We start from the raw sequence: 24,186 nt of genomic DNA, 5'->3' as shown, positions 1-24,186 counted from the left end.
GCAAATCTGTTTGTGGTGGAAATCTATTGAGTAGATTTGGGATGTTTAGAAACACATATACATTACTCATGTATAATTATTACTGAACCTTCGATGACAGTTCCAATGGTTGCATGAATATATTGATTGAAATTGGAAAGAAAGAGAACAATTTTGTATCTATCAAGAGTGAAGTAAAGATTGAGCTTTTGCTGCTTCCACAGGACTTATAAAGAATTGTTCACAATGATTTTTTGTCATAAAATGTTGCAAGTTCTTAAAGGTTATATGTACAATTCTTCGTGACCATTGTATTTGAGAAGTTTCAAGAGTTTCATGGAAATAAATATTATTTACAATAACTATAGTACTATTATTTGTGAATAATTTTAAGTAAGAACATGAGGCAATAGGATATATATTAAAAATATTTTTTCAATAAAATGAGTGTCAACTTCTCTTCCAACTGAGAAGATTGCGTTTCAGCAAAACTGCTTTTCTTGCCATAAAAAAAAGGAGATTGCTTTCGAGCACATTATCATTATAAACCTATAGACAGTGTGATGCGTTTTCTTAGATTTATTTGTTTTATGTTTTCACATGTAATAACTTTTTTTTAGTTTTTGTTATTATATAAATTTAATGTCTTCCATTAAATTTACAAAAACAAAATTGTGAATTTAGTGATATCTCTCTGCGCGAAGCGCGGATGAATTAACTAGTTATATATATTTACATAATTCAACTATATAATTTTGTGGAAATGGAGTTTTAACCGTCACCTAAAAAATAAATTAATGCGGTCAGCGCGTGCGCTGGTCCATTGTGGACTTGACGAAGGCAAAGAGGAAAGACGATGAAAAAGAAGACGAAATATGCTTGAGTAATGAATACGTTAGATTTAAATTAACAAATGGAAACATTAAATTATTAAAGTCCTTCCAATCGTAAAAGAAGTTGAGGGGATCCATGTAATCTGGGCATCCCCATTTCCCAGTCAAAAAAGGAACGACTGGAGAAAAAAAAACAGTCAAAATCAAATTTATTCATCGATTGGGAAGAGGCAATTTGTGACTGTGATCCCAAAAATGATGGGTTGGTTGAAGCAGTTACGCACTGCTTTTGGGGCTTCCTTTCTCTGGCTTGTTTGCCTTATTTACTTCACCCAGGTTCTCTCTTTCTCCACTCCCCCCTCCCCAACTTTTTTCTTTTTATTTATTTATCCTAGTGATGGTTTCCTCCATTATATAGAAATTCTCTTTTCATTTCTAGACAACAGTTAGCAATTTTCAGCATTTGGGGCTCAGAGGGTCTTTTTTATGTTTTAACGGGCGGAGTTTCTGGGTTTTACGATGAAATTTGGCTTGTCTACTTTTAAATTGTTCTATGGCAAAGTTCTATTTTTTTTTTTGAGTTGCGTGTTCTGAGATGAGTTTAAATGGAGAAACATAATCCGTGAGGATTCATCTAGTCGACCTAACTAGCTCAGGGCTCTTGTCTAGGTGTAAGAGCGCACCTTGTGATGTGTGGGTTAGGTGCGCACATCACAAGTTTGTCCATTATACGTCGAGTTTCGAACTGTGTGCCATTGGCCCTTTGAGATTTATCGGTTATTAGGAAAAAATACAGTCAACTGAACTTTTTCGGGACTGAGGCTTATGTTGTTGTCGCATGTATTGGGAATTTCTTATTGCATCAGGCTCCATGCGTGAGTGGTGAAATGAAACGAGCTAAATGGAGCTTAATAGATATCGAGTTTTATATAGCAGAGTCAACTAGTTTGGGGTTGTTGTGTAGTTGTTAATGTATTAGGTTCCATGCTTATCTTAACATCTAGTCTAGTTCTTTTTGCAGCTTGAAAATGCCCGTTAAAAGAACTTTGGTTAGCAAGGCTTCAAGGTTATTAAGCTACTTTTTCTCTGTATAAGCTCCTTTAACAACTTTTCCTACCTTTGCCATCAAAAGTAATCATCAGGCGCCAATTAAACTTATGTTTACTTTTCACATAAAACGTATCTGCACCGATTTGATCTCTTTCAAACAAAAATACCCTTACTCATTTAGTGTATATATTCTTCCGGATAATTTAGTCGTGGCCTCTTACATGGTGCTAAACTAATTTATTAGAAGACTTGTATATTCTGGTGGTTACAGGCTAAAAAAGAGGCTTGATCTCATCTTGGGTATAACTGTGTTGTATCTTTTCTGTGGTTAAGGTAAATACAGTTGTATAGTGCTCTTGAATCATAAGATCACAATCAAATTGATCCAAGCAGTGCATGCAGAGCCAGAAGGAGGCCTTTGGGCCTAGAGCAACTCGAAAGTACTTTACTCCAGTCCCTTATTGAAAGATCTGACTTAAGAGTAGATTTAGTAAAAGATTTAGAGGATTGAAATGGGGAAATTCCAGTTTAGTTGTAACTGAAAACTAGCAATTATGCTGTCTGTTTAGCAAATGTCAAAGCTTTATGCTTTTTCTTTCCATAGATATGTAGTCAAGTGGTGGAGTGGGAGAGGAGCAGGAACTCCCAAAAGCACATTGACTGCAAGAAATTAAAAGATTGAATTTAACCCGAGGCAATTGAACGCAAAGAGAAACTCCTCATCAGAAGTTTGGTAAAATACGTTACAGGACCAGATGTGGGACAAGCTGTTGCAAGATGCGAAGATCATACCTAGAAAACTATATTAAAATCTTGGACTCAATATGCTGCTACCCACAAGGGATGTAATTTCACCTTGTTGCCTTCTTTTTATTTGCTTGAATGAAGTCTTGCACGCCTTGGGCAAAATTATGCATAATGAACAACAAGATTGTTCTCTTTTCTTGCAATTAAAATTTTTGCTGTAATATAAGTTATCTTGACTGTTTACCGCAATGAAATATCTAAGGGATCGTTTGGTTTATTAGCAAAATAATCTCTACATAAGATCACCCATCAAGTAATACTATGTTTAGTTGGCTTTATAAGAAAAAATTAAATACAGTCAAACCTCTCTATAACAACATCGTTTGTTCTGAAATTTTTCGGCTTTTATAGTGAATGGCTGTTATACACCTATAACAATATTTGGCATTTAAATATATTTTGGCTGTTATAGTAAAAAATTATCCAAAAACTAATTGTTTTTCCTTTTTAATACTATATATAAAATATTTAAATTCAAAATCTCAAAAGATATAAATATTTCACGAATTAAATGCTAAAGAAATCTAATACATTATTAAAAAATTCTTAACTAAACGCACAAATATTTAAACTCTAAGGCACACAATTAAAAAATACGAATATATTATGTTTACATATTATTGGTAATACGAATATATTACGTTTACACATGTGGAGGTCGAGTATTAGAGTTGTAGGTTAGGGGGTAGTTGAGTCTTGACTTATGTCATGACTTTGTGAGACTAGTTTGGTATGGATACTATTTCGCTTTTGCTTTGTGTCTTTCTTCTTGATTTCATGTTGTTCCATTTTTCATATTATTTCTGTGGTGTTACTGATATTGTCTCCTTTTGTCTTCTTGAGCCGAGGGTCTTTCGGAAACAACCTCTCTACTCCTTCGGGATAGGGGTAAGGTCTGCATACACACTACCCTCCCCAGACCCCACTAGTGGTTTCACTGGGTCGTTGTTGTTGTTGTATATTATTGGTAATTGTCCAATATAAAATATATCATGTGTACATCTTCAAATAAAAAAAGAATGAGATGCATATAAAGTATAAATAGATCTCTTAAGTATCTTTTGGCATTTTTCTAATGCAAGATATATCATTTGTAGATATAGTTATAAAAATATTTGATGTGCATATGTTCATGGAACATACTGCTATCCTTACGATAATATATATAGCTATTATAAGTTGCACATTAAATTTATAAAATATTTGCTTAAATATTTAGAATTATTATTAGTAATAATCTCAGAAAATCTGCATGGCTGTTATAGAGGAATAATTTTACAAAAAGTTGTTGCTGTTATAGGCAGAATGCTGTTATAGAGAGGTAAAATATAACATAACAAATCAATCTCTACATAAGATCACCCATCAAGTAATACTATGTTTAGTTGGCTCTATAAGAAAAAATTAAATATTTGATAAGTAATGCAGTTTTGGTTGGCCACATAAGTAATGCATTACTTGGTTGGTAGTATTAAGCTTAATACTTTATGCAGGAATTATGTTTTTCTTTATGCGGGATAAAATGTGGAAATAAGATTATGTATATTAGCAATACGTGGATAAAAGTATTTAAAGATAGAAATGCTTTTAAAGTAGGTAATCCCTACATAACATTCTTTGTATTATTATTCACTGCAAGATTATACCTACATTATCGTTCACTGCATAAACACTCCTTGCGTTAAAATTCCTGCATAACTAGTACTTGAACAAACTACCCTTAAGGTTTTCTCTCGCTTGTCTTCTATGATGCCTCTCTTATTGTAGTAGAGTATTTTGGGAGCCTTTTTATGTTAAAAGAGAGAGCATACAGTGTTGCTCTGCTGTTCCTTGAATTAATTGCAGAGGTGCAGGAAACTGAACTTAAAACAACAAAAGAAAAACCAAAAAAGTAAACAGTGAGTGGTCATGTAATCTCTTGGTTCCCTGTACACTTTTGTTGTCCATTTGAGCATATCTTAAGTGCATTTTGTAGGTTTTTATGGGATGCCTATCATGTTTATATTCCTTTTTGAAATCCCTTGGGTATAATTAACACTATTCTCTATTTTTGGGAGCAGGGTTTCAGATCTTTTGTTTGGACAGCAGTTTCATATCAGTTGAAAGACAACTTGAAGTTATCTCCATCAGCCTCCCAATTTATCACTTCGATAGCATTCTTTCCATGGAGCATAAAACCTTTATATGGGTATTTATCTATCATGCACACTCAACCTCTTGTTGTTGATGTTACTGATATTTTGCCTCTTTTCGTCTTCTTGAGCCGAGGGTCTTTCGGAAACAGCCTCTGTACCCCTCGGTATAGGGGTAAGGTCTGCGTACACACTACCCTCCCCAGACCCCACTAGTGGGTTTTCACTGGGTTGTTGTTGTTGTTGTTGCACACTCAACCTCTTGTGAGCTTCTGTAATGCATACTTGTGAATAGAAAATGGTGTCCTAGCTGTATGTTTAATCTTGTTCAGTAGTGTCTAAATAAATATAACAATTCTCAAGCATAGAACTGAAACAAATTAAGCTAAACAAACCTTCAGAGCAAATTTGGATGGTTCAATCTGATTTGGTAGATCGTCGTGCTTGAATTGAGTTAATATTAGATGTTTAACGTTAGTTTTTGAGCTTTAGAAACATAGAATTTTACCTATAGGTCCATGAGCCAGGAATTAATATATATATACTAATTCATGATTATCTTCTTTTTTTTTCCTTTTAATATCTTTGCAGTTCCTTATTGCCTTCCCTACCCCATTCCTTTTAGTCCTCTGCTCCCCCTTTCTTCATGTATCTGACCTCAATTTTTACATCATATTCAAATCAAAGAGTTGGATACCTGATTTAGGCAGTAAGTGCTTCTCCCTAGTACATATAGTACCTGTTGGCATAGTTCGAAGACACTTTCTCTCATTCCATCACATTGGCCCTTGGGGTTAAATAGAAGACTTGTGGACTTCTTGGTGCACTCATGAGATTCCTTTAAGCATAGAAGATTCGGTATATTTTTCGTAGAGAGCCATATTTTCTTGTGAGGTTTCTCTATTTTTTCATATACTTCTTGTATATGGGTATTTATGCTTTTTATTAATGAAATCTTATTACCTTTTCAAAAAAAAAAAAAATCACCTCTGTGCTTTTGTAAGCGGACCAGGGGCACTTAATTAGCCTCTTCTACTGCCTAGCAGGTCCAACTTACTTGTAAATGTTAAGTAGAACTAGGCTTGAGCTGAATATCAGATTCTATTGAATTTAATGATCCTATAGATTTGGTCAATTAATCTAAAACATTCAAGTGCCAGGTGTACAAATCAAAAGAACAAGTTTGTTAAGATGTTTAGTTTTCTTCTATCTGATTGCAGCTCGAATTTGCAGTACCAGAAACAAAAGGAACTGTAATCAATGTGAAATGAATATTAAGAACAATGTTCTCTTTTAGGTGGCATTTTGATATGTTCTAGAATTAACATATAAAGACAAAAGCTGTGACAAATTTTTTGACAGTTTCTTGGAGTTTTAATAAACATCATCGGATCAATTTCTAACATGTGGTAGCATCTTATTGTGGAAACCTAAAAATATGGCTAAGCCAGATAGATTTTTCTTAAATCATGGAAATTGTCATTAAACAATAGATTTATTATACGATGGTCCATAACTGAGGCGTAGTTGTTGTTGTATGGTCAATAACTGCTGGTGTGCAGTTCATGACTTAGACTCTGCTAAGCTCGTTTTTGTTGTTTTCCCATGAAACCATGTCAGGAAAATTGTTCATTTCTTGCTCTTCTGCACCATCAAGACCTTATTCAATATGCTGTTTGCAGGATATTATCTGATTGTTTCCCAATCAGAGGAAGGAAAAGAGTCCCCTACCTTACACTTGCAACTTTGCTCTCGCTGTTGCCATGGCTAATTTTAGGGTTAAGTGCTTTCCTGAGAAATACGAGGATAGAACTCATGATTCTTTTGACAGTGCAGAACCTGGGCTCTGCAATGGCTGATGTCGTAATTGACGCAATGATCGCTGAGGCGGTAAGATTTGAGCGGTATGTTCTTCTACATGGGACTTTTTCTATCATTCTAATTAGAAGGGCTGTTTGAATTGGAGTAATTTTAAGTAGCTGCAAAAACAGGTAATTTTTAAATATATCTGGACCAAAACTAAGCCTTTGACCATACAACAAAAGTAAATGTCAAATTAGTCGGATCAAATAGCAGGTTGTACCATGGATATGACTTGTCTATTCAGTTCATGGTTAAATATAGCTGCAAAAAGGGCTTTGCTATCATTTTTTACGACAGATGCCTGGGTTTATGTGAAGTTTGATTTGTTAATTGTCACCTAATTGTTAAAGTCCTATTTTACATGCAAATTCAACAGGTTTAGACGCTGTCATGTGCAGCTTGCACCGAAAATATTTAGATTAATTTCGTTGAGAGTGAAAGGCATGATTTTGTTTTAATTTAGCATTACTTGTCAACAGGGCATCATTTGCTGGAGATCTTCAGTCAATATCTTGGCTGGCTATGGCATTCGGAGGAATCTGTGGGAGTTTGCTGGGAGGATATGCATTAGTCAATTTACAGATAGATCGGATATTCCTCCTTTTCTCTGTCTTACCTGCTTTACAGCTCTTTTCATGTGGTTTGGTTGAGGAGGGTTCTGTACAAGGTAAAGCACTCCCTGATGGTTTTGTATCTAATGGTTCTGAAATGACGATTGGAAGTATTGAAGAAGAAGATAAGTTCTCTAGTGAAAAATCGAAAAGTAGTTCTTTGAGGAGAAAGAAGAGCCAGAAAAATTCAAAAAGGGCACCAACTCCAATAAATAAACTTCAGGCTCCTGACAAAAACGGATCATCATTATCTCAATGGTATCAATCTCTGAAAATGGCCACCTACACATTATTTAGGGCTTTCCACCAGCCAGCCATTTTAAGGTAACTTGTGCGAGAGTTTAATATTTCTTTTTCTCTTGATGCTTTATAATGAATAGTCACGAATCAATTTTTTTCCCTTTTGGAGCTTCTGCTAGAACACTACGTGCTTCAGTGTATATATATGATACGATGGGGCCTAGGTCTTGAAAATCTTTCTCTACCTTCTTTTCAATCTTTCTTGGTGATGCCATTTCTTTCTATCTCTATACCATATTGGAAGAGGTAATAGACTTGTGAAGGGATTGCTTTCATTAGCATAAAATGGACTCGCATCGCCTTAAGTTGGAACAATGAAACTGCAATTCCAAAAACACTTTCATCACTTACAGTATTGGCCTTGTATTACAATTTCTTAAGAAAGATCCAAGTGGCAGCATAACTTCCAACAGATTAAGTCACTGGCCAAGGTTTTTTTTTTTTTTTTTTTTTTTTTGGTGCTTCCATTCATTGAATTTCATGCTTCCATGTTTCAATATGTCAGTTGGGACATCATGGGAGGTTGTGAATTCTTCAGTAGCCTCCCATCTTCTTGTCTCTCTCTTTTTTTTATTTGTTTTTATTTTTATATAATACCATTTCTCTTTTGCCTTCTCTTAATTTACTGATGTTGCGGTGGTTATCCTCTTGCTAATTGTTCCTTGGAATCCAGACCAATGGCTTGGTTCTTTTTGGCTCATGTGACAGTTCCAAATCTCTCGACGGTTATGTTCTACTATCAGACGGAGTTCTTAAAATTAGATGCATCTTTCCTTGGAACAGCACGTGTTCTTGGATGGTTGGGCCTCATGATCGGGACCTTGACTTACAATCGCTATTTAAAAAAGATGAGGTTGCGATATATTCTCATGTAAGTAGCTCTTTGACTCGTACATGTTATGTTAAGGAATATTGACTTAAATTATGAAATCACTTTATTTTCCTACTTATAATTTATGCAGGTTTACTCAAGTAGGTGTGGCCCTTTTGACTGTTCTAGATATGGTTCTGGTTTCTCGAGCTAATGTTTTATTAGGTATATCGGACAAGGTTACAGTGCTTTTTGGGTCTGCTCTTTCTGATGGCATCAATCAATTCAAGTATGTCCAACATTTTTCTTATATATGCTCTTGTAAAAAGTAGTTATAGAACATTTGAAGCAGCTAACATCTGTTAGGTATAAAACATGAGTACAGTCAAACCCCTCTATAACGGCCTAGTTTGTTCTGATATTTTTTGGCTGCTATAGTGAAGTGCTGTTATAGAAGACATATATTATAATATAGGGAAAAAGGCCGGATTTATCCCTCTACTTTGGTAAATAGTTTACATTTATCCCCCGTTATACTTTCCGTCCAAATCCACCCTTACCGTTAACAAAGTAACTAAAATTGTCCCTAACCCTAATGGACATCCACTGTGGCACCCAATGCCTCAAAAAAAATTGCCACATAGATATACAAGTCAGTATTTTTTAAATTTAATCCCTAAATCCAATTGACCCGTCCCTGATTCTGTTGACCCAATTACCAGTAACCCTCACAATCATAAGCCCCCCTCCCCCCGGGGTCCCCTCTTTCTTTTCTTCTTCTTCCTAACCCACCACCCCATTTCTTCTCTCTATCTTTTCTCTTCAATGTAGGAGCGCTTTAAGTAATTTCTGTTTTGGTTTCATAACACTAGGCAGGTATTCTCAGAGCAACATCTAAGTCATATCTCATAACATAGCATCCTTGTATGTGTCACCCACCCTAAACTGTACAGATAAGTTTTACACTTGAAATAATCGCTGAAACATGACTAAGTTGATTATACCATGTCAAGCTCTATGCTCGATTCAAGCCAAAACCACAATTATAGAAAATTCAAACAAGTAATTTTTGGACAATTTTCGATTTATTAACTGAAATGAAAGTATTACAACTAAAACTGAAGGAAATAAAATGAAAAACAATACTAATAGTTGAATACCATTGTTGATGAGCTCGAGTCTGCAACAGAAGAAGAATAGATTTAGGTGAGAAGAGAATTTGGATTGAGGGAGAAGAAATCAGAAGAGAGAGGAATTTAGTTACCAGAAGTTCGTTAGTTTTGCTCCCTTATCAGTCGTTATTTTTGATGCCTTTTGGATTGATCTGAGCCATTGATCTATACTAGCTGAACAGATCTAAACCCTCCAAATTTTTCGTGTTTTGCAAAGAGGCCCTTCCGCCTTTTCTAATTGAATTCTGCCCAAATTTAAAATTTAACGCTCCACAGACCATGACATACCCTTCCCCTTGAAATGATCCTTGTCCTCAAGGATCAAAATGAGGGAATTTGGCGTTCAAATCTGCATAATCTTCCCAAGTGGCATCCTCCGGAGCTAAGTTCGACCACTGCACTAAGACTTTAACAGCAACAACATTTCCCTTCTTAACCATTTATCTTTGTAATATGGCAATTGGAGCAACCAAAAACTGCCCATCCTCTTCGGTCTGGGGCAGTATAGTTTGAGTAGTGATCTTGGATCCCACCTTCTTCTTCAATAGAGAAACATGAAATACAGGGTGTACTTTGGAGGTAGGAGGTAGTTCTAGTTTGTAAGCAACTTGCCCCACCTTGGCAATGATTTTGTATGGCCCATAGAATTTGGAGCTGAGTTTGAGGTTTCTTCTAAGAGCTAAGGATGATTGTCTATAAGGCTGGAGCTTTAGAAAGACCATGTCGCCCACCTGGAATTCTCTTTCAGTTCTTTTTTGATCTGCATATAACTTCATTCTCTCTTGAGCTTTAATCAAATTATCTTGCAACAGTTGTTGAACCTGTTGCCTCCTCATAACAGCATCACCAACAGCTTGGACAGTAGTATCTAGCGGTGGCCCAACTGATAACTGTGGTGGAGTAAAGCCATACAAGGCCTCAAAGGGAGTGCACCCTAAGCTGGTGTGAAAATTTTTGTTGTACCACCACTTAGCTAGGGGTAACCATTGCTTCCATTGTACTGGCTTATGAGAAGTCATACACTTAAGATATTTCTCAATGCATTTATTCACCCTCTCACTTTGGCCATCACTCTGGGGGTGGTAGGCAGTAGTGAAATGAAGTTGGGTGCCAACACCCTAAATAGTGCCTGCCAGAAGTTGCTTAAGAATACTTTATCTCTATCAGAGACTATAAAATCAGGTAACCCATGCAAGGTATGCACATGCTTGAAGAACTTGTTAGCCACATTTACTGCAGTGTAAGGGTGAGCATGAGTCATAAAGTGAGCAAATTTTGACCTCCTATCCACTACCACAAAGATCACTTCCTTGCCTTTAGACCTTGGTAGTCCTTCAATGAAATCCATGGTTATATGTTTCCAAACCTGGTCTGGAATGGGTAGAGGTTGCAGTAGGCCCGGGTAAGGAACATTTTCCCCTTTGTTTCTTTGACATACATCACAAGTAGATACATGGTCAATCACCATCTGTTTCATACCAGGCCAATAAAACAATTGTGAAAGCCTTTTTAGAGTATCAAGTTGGCCTGAATGCCCCCCAATTGGTGAGTCATGAAAGGTTGTCAGTAGTTATTGCCTGAGTGGATCATGATCCCCTATGTAAATCTTGCCCTTCTTTCTCAATACTCCAGCTATGTAATGATATATACGAGGTCCTTGAGTATCCACGATTACCTCAGAGATTAAGGCAACTTCATGTGTATCTCCTTCATAGCTATTACTGACTTCTTGCATCCAAGTAGGAGTTGTTACACTAATGGCCATGAACTCAGCTGCACTAGACAAGGTTTCACCTTCCTGACCCTCAAACTGCTCGGAGAGTGCATCAACAACTCTATTTTCTACCCCTTATTATACTGAACTTCATAATCAAGCCCCAGTAGTTTAGTTAACCCTTTCTGTTGAATGTCAGTGGTTACTCTTTGTTCCAGCAGGAATTTGAGGATGTGATGATCAGTTTTCACTATAAAATGCTTATATTGCAAGTAATGCCTCCATTTCTCTACTGCATTCAAGAGAGCCATGTATTCTTTCTCATAAATAGACCTTCCTCTATGTCTAGGGGCAAGTACTTTACTCAGATAAGCAATGGGTTTTCCCTTTTGTAATAACACAACACCTATACCATTTTGGCTAGCATCAGTTTCCACTATAAAGTATTAAGAATAATCAGGTAAGGCCAAGACTGGTGTGTTGACCATGGCTTGTTTCAGAGCTTCAAAAGCAACTGTAGCTTCCTCATTCCACTTGAAGGCTTCCTTCTTAAGCAAATCAGTCAAGGGTTTAGCAATAACTCCATAATTGAGTCTGAAAAATCCTCTCAACCCTCTCAAGGTACTATAGCTTTGACCTTCTCAGGGTCAGTAGAGACCCCTTACCTTGAGATCACATGCCCCAAGTACTCCACCTTTGATTGCCCAAAAGAGCACTTAGATTTCTTTGCATACAAGGTCTGAGTTCTCAGGATTCTGAACACTGCCTCTAAATTTGTCTAGTGTTCAGGTAAAGATTTACTATAGATGAGGATGTCATCAAAGAATACCAACACAAATTTTCTAAGTATAGGCTGAAAAACTTGGTTCTTCAATGCTTGAAATGTAGCTGGAGCATTTGTTAGCCCAAAGAGCATCACCTTGAACTCATAGTGTCCCAAATGAGTCCTAAAAGCAGTTTTGTAAATGTCTTCACTCTTCATCCTGATTTGGTGGTACCCAGACCTAGGTCAATTTTTGAGAAAATAACTAACCCAAATAACTCATCTAGCAAGTCATCCACTATTGGAATTGGATACTTATCTTTGATGGTTATCTCATTAAGCCTTCTGTAATCCACACAAAACCTCCAAGTCTCATCTTTCTTCTTTACTAGTAAAGCTGGTGAAGAAAAAGGTGACTGACTATCTCTAATGATCCCATTAAGCATCATTTCCCTCACTTGCTTCTCTAGCTCTTCTTTTTGAAAGAAATTATACCTGTAGGGCCTCAGGCTGACAGGGCCAGCTCCTGGTTTGAGTGGAATTCCATGATCTAAGGCCCTTGTTGGAGGTAGGGATTTAGGCTCAGCAAACACATCTTGATAGGTGATCAATACTGACCGGATGGAGGAATCAACTGGCTCCTCTTCTTTTGCTGCTACTGCTTGCACCAAGAACAAATGTGCCATGAAAGTTTGTCCTTTCTTTATTAGTTTTCCCATAGTGCTTCCACTAGTCCACCCTAATTGCCCCTGTTGGTTGATGCCTTGCAACACCACCTTATTGCCCTTTTTACCAATGGTTACACAGTTCTTCTCATGGTCAAATTTGGTTGGATTGAACTTCTTCATCCAGTCATTGCCAAGGACTATGTCACAACCTCCTAACTGTAGTATTCTCAGATTTTCTTTAAACAATTTCCCACCCATCTTCCAGCTAAATTTGGGACAAACAAAGTTGGTATACATGTAGTTGCCATCAGCCACTGTCACCCTTAAGGTATTAGAAATTACTGGTGTGTAGCCAGTCTCCTTGACAGTGATCTCATTAATGAAGCTGTGAGTGCTCCCTGAATCCACCAATATAGTTAGCTCCTTCCTTCTAAACACTCCCCTTACTAGTATGGTATTGGCTCCCATGTTAGTACCAGACAAGGCATTAAAGCAAACAACCTCTTGTATTTCTGGTCCAATGTCTACTTCAATCTCTATCTCAGGTGGGGGTTCTTCCTGTATAGTAGCAACTTCCTCCACTTCTCCAGTCAAGCATTGCAGTTGTTTGAATTGGCACCTGTGATCAGGACCAAACTTTTCTCTACATCTGAAACATAGTTGGTTGGCTTTTCTGTACTCATACACCTCTGGAGTTAGCCTCAAGGGACTAGGTTTGAAAAGAGTAGCCGCAGTTGGTCTTTGCACCACTGTTGGAACTGAAGCCTTAGCAGCAGTGGTCACTCTTGCCACTGGTTGGTTCTTCTTCAAAGCAGCCTCAATAGCCCTCTCCTGCATCCTAGCCTGTTCAATGGCACAGCTCAGGGTTTTAGGTTTAAACAACTTCACTGAATACTTGATCTCATCCTTTAAGCCTCCTACAAAACTAGAAAGGAAATGTGCCTCATTTAGTGCAGGGTTCCTCACTATCATCTGAGCCTTAAGGTCATCAAACTTCACTAGATAATCTTCCACATTGCTTGTCTGTTGCAGTCGGTTAAATTCTTCCACTACATCCTCCATTAACACCTCCCCAAACCTATTGCATACCTCCTCCTTCAACTCATCCCATGTAATCACTCCCCTGCTTAGTATCAGGGAATTATACTATAACTCAGCATTACCATTCATATACAAAGCAGCCCTTTCTACTTTAAGATCCTCAGCTACCTTATACAAATTGAAGAATCTATCACATTTTCGAAATCCATACCTTAGGGTTAGTACTATCGAAGCTTGGTAACTCCCATTTGGGATTAGGAACCTGTCCTTGTTATGGTCTAGCTGCTCTATTCTCCGCTGGTAAGGGTAGTAGTCCAATTCCAACTCCTAGGATTTGCTCAGGTGGCCTAGGTTGCCTACGATCCATGATATTCAACCACTCCAACAGTTGTTCCAAGGTACCTTGAATACCTGCTTGGGTATCCCTCAAATCTTGCTGCCCATCTTTCAGCTCAGCTAACAGCTTGTCATGGTGGGTTAATTTCTCATCCATCACTTTCATGCGAGTTCCTTCAACCATTAATACTTCTAATTAGGCGTGAAATCGACTAGGCTCTGATACTAATTGTCAAGCTCTAAGCTCGATTCAAGCTGTGCACGAAATAGAAAGAATAACTTGTGTTCTCATTCCAAGAGGTGAGCAATATAAGTACATGTACATCAGATGCTAGCTAAGGAAAGAGATAAAAGAAATTGGCAAAATACATAAGTTGCTACCTAATTTTTGGCCCAAATCCCCCTTACACACTTTCTGTGGACGATAATAACATTACACACGCAACCTTTCTAAAGTGTATCTAGTACATGCCTCTTTTGACCAAGTAAGTTTCGCGCAAAAGGAGCGCGTGAAGAGGTGAAAAACGAGAATCTGCATGATTATTTGAACGTTGTAGATTTAAATTAATTGATCCAATGGTCTAAATAATTTTTTTCCTTTTTATCCTTTTCTACCTTTTATTATTTCACACAAAATACAAAAAGAAAAGACAAAAAAACATAAACACTAATACCTTCGTCTAATCGTCCCCAACCCCTATTCCGGCAAACTGACAAATTGGACGACTTAGAGCAAGATTTTGATTTCTATTCACCGTGGTCTTTTACATCTTGACCTGTGTTTTTCTCTAATGCCATGGATTTTACAGTAAAACCCTATTCTTTTACGTCTTTTGCTTGTCGGAAATGGAGTTTTGCTTACTCCGGCCGGTGAAAAGTTTGGATATTTAGCCAGAATATTTTTGATGAGTATTTTCTTGTGGGTTTTATCTTCCATGGCTGCTGAGGTTTAGAGGAGAAATAATTGCACTTTTTTACCAAATCAGAAGCAAGATTAACAGAATCAATAACCAAAGAATTCCAACTTGTAGCTTCTTTTAGGCCAAAATACCATTGACATTAGGAGACCCATCCCTAATAGTAGCATGACATTTAGGGGTTGTAGTTGAAGAAGAAACAACGGTAAAGATGATGAGAGGTTTTGGGGGGGGCGGGGGGAAGATAAGAGATGGATGGGTCGGGTGGGGCAGTAAATAAGGGTTAAGGTAAAAACAAAAGGGTCGGGTTTAATAATTTCAAATGGGCTAAAGTCAAACGCGTGCATTATACGGATATACTTTTTACTTGTCCTGGTCAAAAGAGGTGTGTACTAGATACACTTTAGAAATGTTGCATGTGTAATGTTATTATCATCCACAGAAAGTGCGTAAGGGGGATTTGGACCAAAGGTTAGGGGGCAACTTATGTATTTTGCCAAAGAAATTCCTACAAATCTGCTATTTATGTACACTACTAATAAAGAGTCTATATTCATTCTATAACACTCCCCCTCAAGCTGGAGCATATATGTTGATCATACCCAGCTTGTTATAAAGGTAACCAATTCGAGTACCATTTAATGCTTTAGTGAACAAATAAGCTAGTTGCTCTCCTGTCTTCACGTAGCCAGTGGAAATCAAGTTCTCTTGAATTTTCTCACGAATAAAATGACAGTCAATTTCAGTATGCTTGGTTCTTTCATGATACACTGGATTTGAGGCAATATGGAGCGCAGCTTGATTGTCACACCAGAGCTTTGATGGAGTAGGATGCTTCAACCCTATTTCAGTTAAAAGATGGTGTATCCACATTATCTCATATGTTGATTGTGCCATAGCTCTATACTCTGATTCTGCACTGGACTGAGATACAACATTTTGTTTCTTACTTCTCCATGATATCAAGTTTCCACCAACTAATACACAGTAACCAGTAGTAGATCTTTTGTCAATCTTGGATCCAGCCCAATCTGCATCTGCAAATCAATCAATGCGGGAATGCTCGTGGTTGCTATATAATATGCCAAGTCCAGGAGCTCCTTTTAAGTAACATAGAATCTGCTCCGAAGCCTCCCAATGTTTGATTATAGGCGCGGACATGAATTGGCTAACCATACTTACTGCAAAAGCAATATCTGGACGAGTCACAGTGAGATAGTTTAATCTCCCAACTAACCCTCCTGTATCTATCTGAATCATTAAATGGCTCGCCATCATCTTTCATAAGATGCAAATTAGGAACCACTGGAGTACTGCAAGGCTTGGCAGCCAACTTACCAGTTTCTGCCATTAAGTCAAGACTTTCGCTGAGATAGAAAAATCCCCTTCTTGCTTCTAGTTACTTCTACTCCCAAGAAATATTTCAGTTGTCCCAAGTCTTTTGTATGAAACTTAGTATGCAAGAAAGACTTGAGAGAAGAGATTCCTGCATAGTCACTTCCTGTAATCACAATGTCATCAACATATACAACAAGGAAAATAGATCCAGCTGTTGATTGCCCGTAGAAGACTGAATGATCACATTTGCTCTTTTTTAGCCCAAATTCTTGAACTACCTCAATAAATTTACCAAACCAAGCCCGGGGACTCTACTTCAAGCCATATAAGGACTTCTTTAAATGACAGACCTTTCCATACTCCCCTTGAGCAACAAAACCAGGTGGTTGCTCCATATACACCTCTTCATGAAGATCACCATGAAGAGATGCATTCTTAATATCCAATTGATGCAAAGGCCAATTCTCAGAAGCTGCTAGAGAAATGAACAAGCGGACAGAAGTAAGTTTGGCAACCGGAGAGAATGTGTCAGAATAATCCACTCCATAAGTCTGAGCATACCCTTTGGCCACAAGTCTGGCCTTAAGTCTTGCTACAGAGCCATCTGGATTAACTTTGACCGTGAAGACCCATTTGCATCCCGCTGCTTTCTTTCCACTAGGTAAATTCACTAAATCTCAAGTATGGTTTTCCTCTAAGGCATGTATTTCCTCAAGCATTGCTTCAGACCATCCAGGACGATTCAAAGCCTTTTTCACCGTTTTGGGTATAGAAATGGAGTCTAGAGACGCAATCAAAAATCTAGACGTCGGAGATGAGTGGTCGTAGGAAACAAAATTAGCAATAGAATATGTGGATTTGCAAGTACGTGTACCTTTGCGTAAAGCAATGGGAAGGTCAAGGTCTTCTGGAGGATCAGGGGGAAGAGGAACAGATGACGAAGGAACTGGTGCAGGAGACGTATCATTTGTCTCTCGCATGCGCGAGTAAACTTGAACAATTGGTGGTCTTGCTAACACAGTTGGAGCAGGTATTGAAGGCACAATAGTCGATTGGTGCTCGATAGAAGAGCTAGGAGATAGAAGGAACATCATCTGATTGTTCTGTCAAAGTACGGGTAACGTGATATACTAGCCACTCATCTTACTCCCCCTGACTTGTAGAGACGGGAGGTGCATAGAAGAATGGTATAGTCTCTGAAAATACCACATCAATTGACACCAGATATTTGCCAAGTTCAGTAGAATAACATCGATACCCCTTCTGAAGGCGAGAATAACCAAGAAAAACACACTTCAATGCCATGGGATCCAACTTGGTAACAGATGGTCGAACATCTCGAACATAACATGTGCTTCCAAACACCTTAGGTTACACAGGAAATAATGACTTATTTGGAAAAAGAATACTGTAAAATTACCTCCAATCACAGTAGATGGCATGCGATTAATCAAAAAGCAAGTCGTGGAGACCGCTTCAGCCCAGAACTGTTTAGGAACTTTCATTTGGAACAGAAGTGCCCGAGCTGTCTCAAGTATATGCCTATTCTTCCTTTCAGCAACTTCATTTTGAGAGGGTGTATCAACACATGAAGACTGATGTAGTACACCATGTTGTCTCATGTAGGACTGAAATAACTCTGACATGTATTCTTTAGCATTATCACTCCTTAGAATACGCACCGAAGCATTGAATTGAGTTTTGACTTCAGCACAAAAGGCAGAAAAATGAGTAAACACTTCAGAGCGACTCTACATAAAGTAAATCCAAGTCTTTCGGGAAAAATCATCTACAAAAGTGACAAAATACTTATGTCCAGTTTTAGAAACAACAGGACATGGTCCCCAAACATCATAATGAACTAACTCAAAAGCTGACTCAGCTCGCTTGTTAACCCTTGTATCTAACGAGATTCGATGATGTTTTGCAAATCGACATGACTCACAATCCAATGAAGAAATATTCTGAAATTGAGGACAGAGCTTCTTCTACAAAGGTAAAGAGGGATGCCCCAATCGACAATGTGCTTCAAAAGGAGGCACGACACTAGAGCATGCAATAGACTGTGACTCTCATTCATCAAGGATATAAAGATCACCAGATAAATACCCTTTACCAATAATTTGCTTTGTCGTAAGATCAAGAAACAAACAATGATTGGGAAAGAACGCTACACAACAATTAAGGTCTCTAGTGATTTTACTAACAGAAATCAAATTAAAGGCCAAGTTTGTAGACTTAATACAGATGACAGGGTAATAGAGGAAGTCGGTTTAACAATCCCAGATCCAACATTGCTACATGTTGTTCCATCAGCTACAGTAACTGAAGAGGGTGCTTTGTGTGATCGAAAGCTAGAAAAAATATTTGGATTACCTGTCATGTGATTTGTGGCACCTGAGTCAATCACCCATTTATTTGAAGAGGTGATAAGACATGTCTTATCTGGTCCGGCAAAAGCAGTAACTGAAGAAGATTCCTTAATTGATTTATGATATTGAAGGAACTTAAGAAACTCATCCGAAACTAGGATTATTGGACTAGAAGTTGTATCACTATTTCCTCCTTGCTTATTGTTTATAGTCATCCTATTTCCAACTAATAAAACTCACTGTATCAAAATAAGTGATGGAGAATCCAATTGAAAGACCCAAACAGAATATATTCTAAAGCAGAAATCAGACAATACTTGAAAAAGACAGTAGCCAGCGCAATCAAAAACATGAGAATAGCCAAAATCAAGGTTGCACTCAAAAAGACAGTTATTGAAATCTAACCAAGCTTCAGATAACCTCCAAGAGACAATATCAAATCACAAAATCGTGAGCAACAATCCAATTCACTGTTGCACCTGTAGAAAACCTTTGCCAATTCCCAGAATCAAAATAACAATCAGCAACTAATAAAAAAATTTCAAACCTGACTAAAAAGAATGTTCACATATTCAGGTTTCAAGGCTCTTCTTCTCCAAAATGTGATCCACTACCACATGACCACCACAATTCAACCAAAACTTCGAGGCAAAGTCGTAACGGGAAGCTAGACCAAGATTGGTCCACGAACGCGCCTCCACACGTAGCTTAAACAGAAGTATCTCCGGTAGTTTCGTCGGCGCGTGAGACGCACGTGCTTCTCCTCCGACCACCAGATTTTGTGGTTTTGTAGATCGGGGGAGTTTCTGATCCAAGTTCGACAAAGCAGGATACCTTGCTCTGATACCATGTGCACGAAATAGAAAGAATAACTTGTGTTCTCATTCCAAGAGGTGAGCAATATAAATACATGTACATCAGATGCTAACTAAGGAAAGAAATAAAAGAGATTCCTACAAATCTGCTATTTATGTACACTGCTAAGAAAGAGTCTGCATTCATTCTATAACACAAGCCAAAACCACCACAATTGTAGAATATTCAAACAACAAGTAATTTTTGGGACAATTGTCGATTTATTGACTGAAATGAAAGTATTACAACTAAAACTGAAGGAAATGAAATGAAAAACAATACTAATAGTTGAACGCCATTGTTGATGAGCTCGAGTCTGCAACAGAAGAAGAATATATTTAGGTGAGAAGAGAATTTGGATTGAGGGAGAAGAAATTAGAAGAGAGAGGAATTTAGTTATCAGAAGTTCGTTAGTTCTGCTCCCTTCTCGGTCATTATTTTTTATGCCTTTTGGATTAATCTGAGCCATTGATCTATACTAGCTGAACAAATCTAAACCCTCCAACTTTTCCGTGTTTTGTAAAGAGGCTCTTCCGCCTTTTCTAATTGAATTCTGCCCAAATTTAGAATATAACGCTCCACAGACCATGACATACCACCTTCTCTTTGAATAGGATAAAGAAAGTATTAGTTGATTAAATTGATAATTGCTGCTGTTTGAAGCCTAAAAAATTAAAATCCATTGGTTTGAGAGGTGAAATGTGAAGGAGAAGATTGACAGTCATTAAAGAAGCTTGAGGCTTGAGTCCAAAAATTTGGATCTGCAAGTTTGCATTGTTTTCATTTGGATGTTATCGGAGTTTGATGGGGATCTCTTGGGGAGTTCATAACTTCAATTTTGGGTGATTCGCTGAAGGATTTGGGCAGTTTGGGCAAGAATTTCAGCAGCCAGTTGCGGGAAAAAGACAACTGGGCTCTATTGATCTTGTGTTTGAAATCTTGAATTGATTGTTGGGCTGGAAAAGTTGAAGAATACCTTGCTGGTGCGAACTAGCAAATAATATGCAGAAAATTTACAGATACAGTGCAAAATTGGGATGGGTTGATTGGTTTAGGGATTAAATTTAAAAAATGCTAACTTGGATATCTATGTGGCAGTTTTTTTTGAGGGATTGGGTGCCACAGTGGATGTCTGTTAGGGTTAGGGGCAATTTTAGTTATTTTGTTAACGGTTAGGATGGATTAGGACGGAAAGTATAACGGGGATAAACGTAAACTGTTTACCAAGGTAAAGGGATAAATCCGGTCTTTTTCCCTACAATATAATATAAAAATCAGTTCTGAGAAAAACTTGGTTTTTATAGTGAATGGTTGTTATATGGCGATATTATTATAGAGAAGTCGGACTATATTTGTTGTTCCATATTTGTCACAAAGCATTTGAAGTATTTTCTTCTTGTTGCAGGTTCATGCCCTTTCTCATCTTATCAGGACAACTTTGTCCTCCGGGCATTGAAGGGACTTTGTTTGCATTATTCATGTCGATAAACAACTTAGGAACGACAGTGGGATCTTTTGTAGGAGCAGGGCTGGCTTCAGTTCTAAACATCTCTTCAGGGTCTTTCGACAATCTCTTCTTAGGCATTGGAATTCAGGTCCTCTGCACTTTCATCCCAGTGGTCTTCCTCTTTTTGATACCAAAGGAAGCTACAGGTTTGTCAGCATAATTCATAAAGCATACATGGCAGATAACAGATTAGACAACAAAGGAATTTTTTCTTATTTATGATAGATGGATACTCGTGTTAGTCTGAGATGAGTTTAAATGGAGCGACATGGTTATTGAAGATACATATAGCTGACCATAACTTGCTTAGGATTAAGACACAGTTGTTGTATGAACACTCATAGCCTGGTAGCTTTTTGCTACTCTCTTCTGCTTATTGACATCTGTGTAATATCAAACATCAATTGTAGGATTAGGGATGAAACTACAGGTTGATTTGGGCATCCAGAAGTTTTATATCAGAGTATTATTTTGACAGTTGGATTTAACCCTCAAACTTTCAGGTGAGGGATTACATATCCCCTTTAACTTCACATAAAGACGGGAACTACCATGCCACACTTTCTAGTTGAAAAGAGAATGTTTTGCTGTCAGATTGAGCAAAAGGACCAAAAAGTACACAATTAACGAAATAAAATCTTATAAGTTTAGCTACATAAGAAAAATAGTTCCAACGAAAAAAATATGCCTTGTAAGGATAATTAGTGCCATTTTGAATTTGTTGTTTAAAGAAAATAAAAGGAAAAAGGCATCTAAGATAAATTAAAGAAAAACCTACATAAATTAATGTTAAAAAATAATTAACATATGTAACTAGATGCATCGTCCTTTATATTCACACTCATTTTTTTAGGGATAGTGGGAACATTACTTTTTATTTTCTTAAATAGTAGTATTTTTCAGTGGGTACCAACGATTGTTTCCTTTGCATGACATTCTTGTCATTCCCTTCTAGTAAAAAAATTCATTTCTCTGTTTTGAGGATTCTCTTGTCTTTTTGTTCAATTACTGCCAATTTTCTATCAAAGTGTATTTGGCCACAGAGGCGGATCCAGAATTTGATGTTTATGGGTTCTTGCAACAATATCAAGTAAATATTCAATGGTAACTGGTTCACATTCAAACATTTATAGGTTTTTAGTGAATTTTTCGAACACATTTATACTTTTTGGGCAAAAGCTACTAGGTTCACGTGAACTCATAGGTCGCAAGGTGGATCTGCCCCTACTTGGCCAATCTTTATGTGTCTTAAGACACGCACAACAGATTATTAATCTATACTTAACACATAATAGCAAGTAATCAAATTATCCTTAAACTAAATATAGAATATTCTATATTATCATATGGGGAATTAGAGTATGGTATACTCCACCTCAAGTTGGAACGTACAAACTGCATATAAATATGAACTCGGTCCCTAAATTGCTTTTGCTGAATAAGTTTGTCAATTGATCATTGTGCTAACAAAACTGGTAAATAAACTCCGATTGCATTGTCATATTTATAAGGGGTTTTGACACAGTTATCCACAAAAATAAATTATTTATCCTTGTCTATCCATTTGTTTTTCTACCAATAAACTAATTACATTTCTTACCCATGGTAGTTTTTGTGGGGAATTTTTTCTTTATTCTCCAATTCTTTTTTATTTCTATGCTTCTTTTCTTTTTTCTTTTTTTCTTTCTTTTCTCCTTTTCTTTTTTCTCATTTTTTCTTCCTATTTTTTTGTTTTTTTTCTTTATTCATTTATTTTTGCCCAAATCGTATTATTGTTATTTTTACCATAACTTATTTCACACTCAAATTTGACTCCTTTATTTTTATTTTTTTTCTTTATTTCTTGTTCCTTTTCTAATTCCACGTGATTGTCATGCAAACCTTGATCTCCTTTGCTACAAATATCAGTACATACTCTACCATTAGCAGTAACACCAACCAGTGATGGAGCAAGAAAACATAATCTACGGCCACCAAATCTCCATATATACTAGTTAGAATAGAAATGATAATAAAATATTGGAAAATACAATAAAAGTATAAGTAGAAAAAAAGAATTGTAGTACCATATGATACCAATATGGTATACATGTATACCAACAGAGTATATGATTGCTCTAGAATATTGATACAACTATCTGTGACTATACTACTGTACCAAAACATTAAAGGATACAATAAAAGTATGAGAAAATTACATGCTCGCATTGCAAGCAAAATATTCGCAAAGCAACTTGCTCATTCCATATACTAACAGGGTATATAGTTGTATGGGTCGTTCCAACAATTGCCCATATATAAAAACTATTACATAATACATATAATCTATATCCATCAGCACAAAAAAATTCCAACACTGCAAATCACGTTCATATAAATAATTTCTGAATAGAATTCACTTAAAAAGCCAAAACAACCAAAAAAATGTTCAAACTACCATATGATACCAATATGGCATATAACTATACCAACATGGTATACAATTTTACTGATTAATTTCTGGCAACTATATGACTATACTACTATTACATAACACACATGCATAAAGAGAAAAAAAAAAGTGTACCACATATTAATATAATAAAGTATTTCAAGATATTGTACTATATTACTATTATTAAAAGAAAATCAAATATTGTACTAATAAATGCAGCTAATACAACAAAAAAAAATGATTCAACTAGCATATGATACCAATATAGTATATAGCTATACTAATAGGGTATATAGTTGAAATGAATTGTATACCAAAATGGTATATTTGTATGAGTATACAATACAAATTCGTCTTCTTCTCTTGTTCAACTATATTTCAACCCAAACTTCTAAATCTACTACAAAATCTCCACCAAATTGACTAAAACTTTAGCTACAACCTCCAATTAACTTTCCAAACAAACCCATATAGTATTGGATCAAAATAATTAAAAACTCAAACAAACCAAGTTATGAGTTTCAAGCTTCAAGGTACTTCAATGGTGGATTTGAATTTTTGTACAATAAATCTCGAAAAACCAGTTTGGGTAAAGAGAAAGAAGAAGGTATTAGTGAGAAACAAGTGTGAATTGTCATTGATGATGAACCCCAACATACTACAATAAGAGAAGATTTGGTCAC

General features: G+C 36.7%; 1 protein-coding gene across 2 annotated transcripts; it reads left to right on the top strand.

The window, feature by feature from the left end:
• The first annotated feature begins 809 nt into the window (after nt 1–809).
• On the top strand, nt 810–21,543 carry LOC107825982 (putative folate-biopterin transporter 4). Of its 2 annotated transcripts, XM_075219867.1 has the most exons (8): nt 827–1,148; nt 2,467–3,557; nt 4,730–4,857; nt 6,484–6,705; nt 7,144–7,599; nt 8,249–8,446; nt 8,538–8,675; nt 20,968–21,543. In XM_075219867.1, the coding sequence occupies exons 2-8, from the start codon at nt 3,402–3,404 to the stop codon at nt 21,227–21,229; spliced, it is 1,560 nt and encodes a 519-aa protein (XP_075075968.1). In that variant the 5' UTR covers nt 827–1,148; nt 2,467–3,401; the 3' UTR covers nt 21,230–21,543. The 2 variants fall into 2 exon arrangements, with proteins under 2 accessions (XP_016508396.1, XP_075075968.1); XM_016652910.2 differs by lacking the exon at nt 2,467–3,557 and having other exon boundaries at nt 810–1,148.
• Nucleotides 21,544–24,186: the final 2,643 nt, after the last annotated feature.

This window comes from Nicotiana tabacum, chromosome 8, assembly GCF_000715075.1.
Source record: "Nicotiana tabacum cultivar K326 chromosome 8, ASM71507v2, whole genome shotgun sequence".
Lineage (NCBI taxonomy): Eukaryota > Viridiplantae > Streptophyta > Magnoliopsida > Solanales > Solanaceae > Nicotiana > Nicotiana tabacum.
The sequence above is the reverse complement of the archived record's forward strand: the minus strand, read 5'-3'. Positions and strand labels throughout refer to the sequence as shown.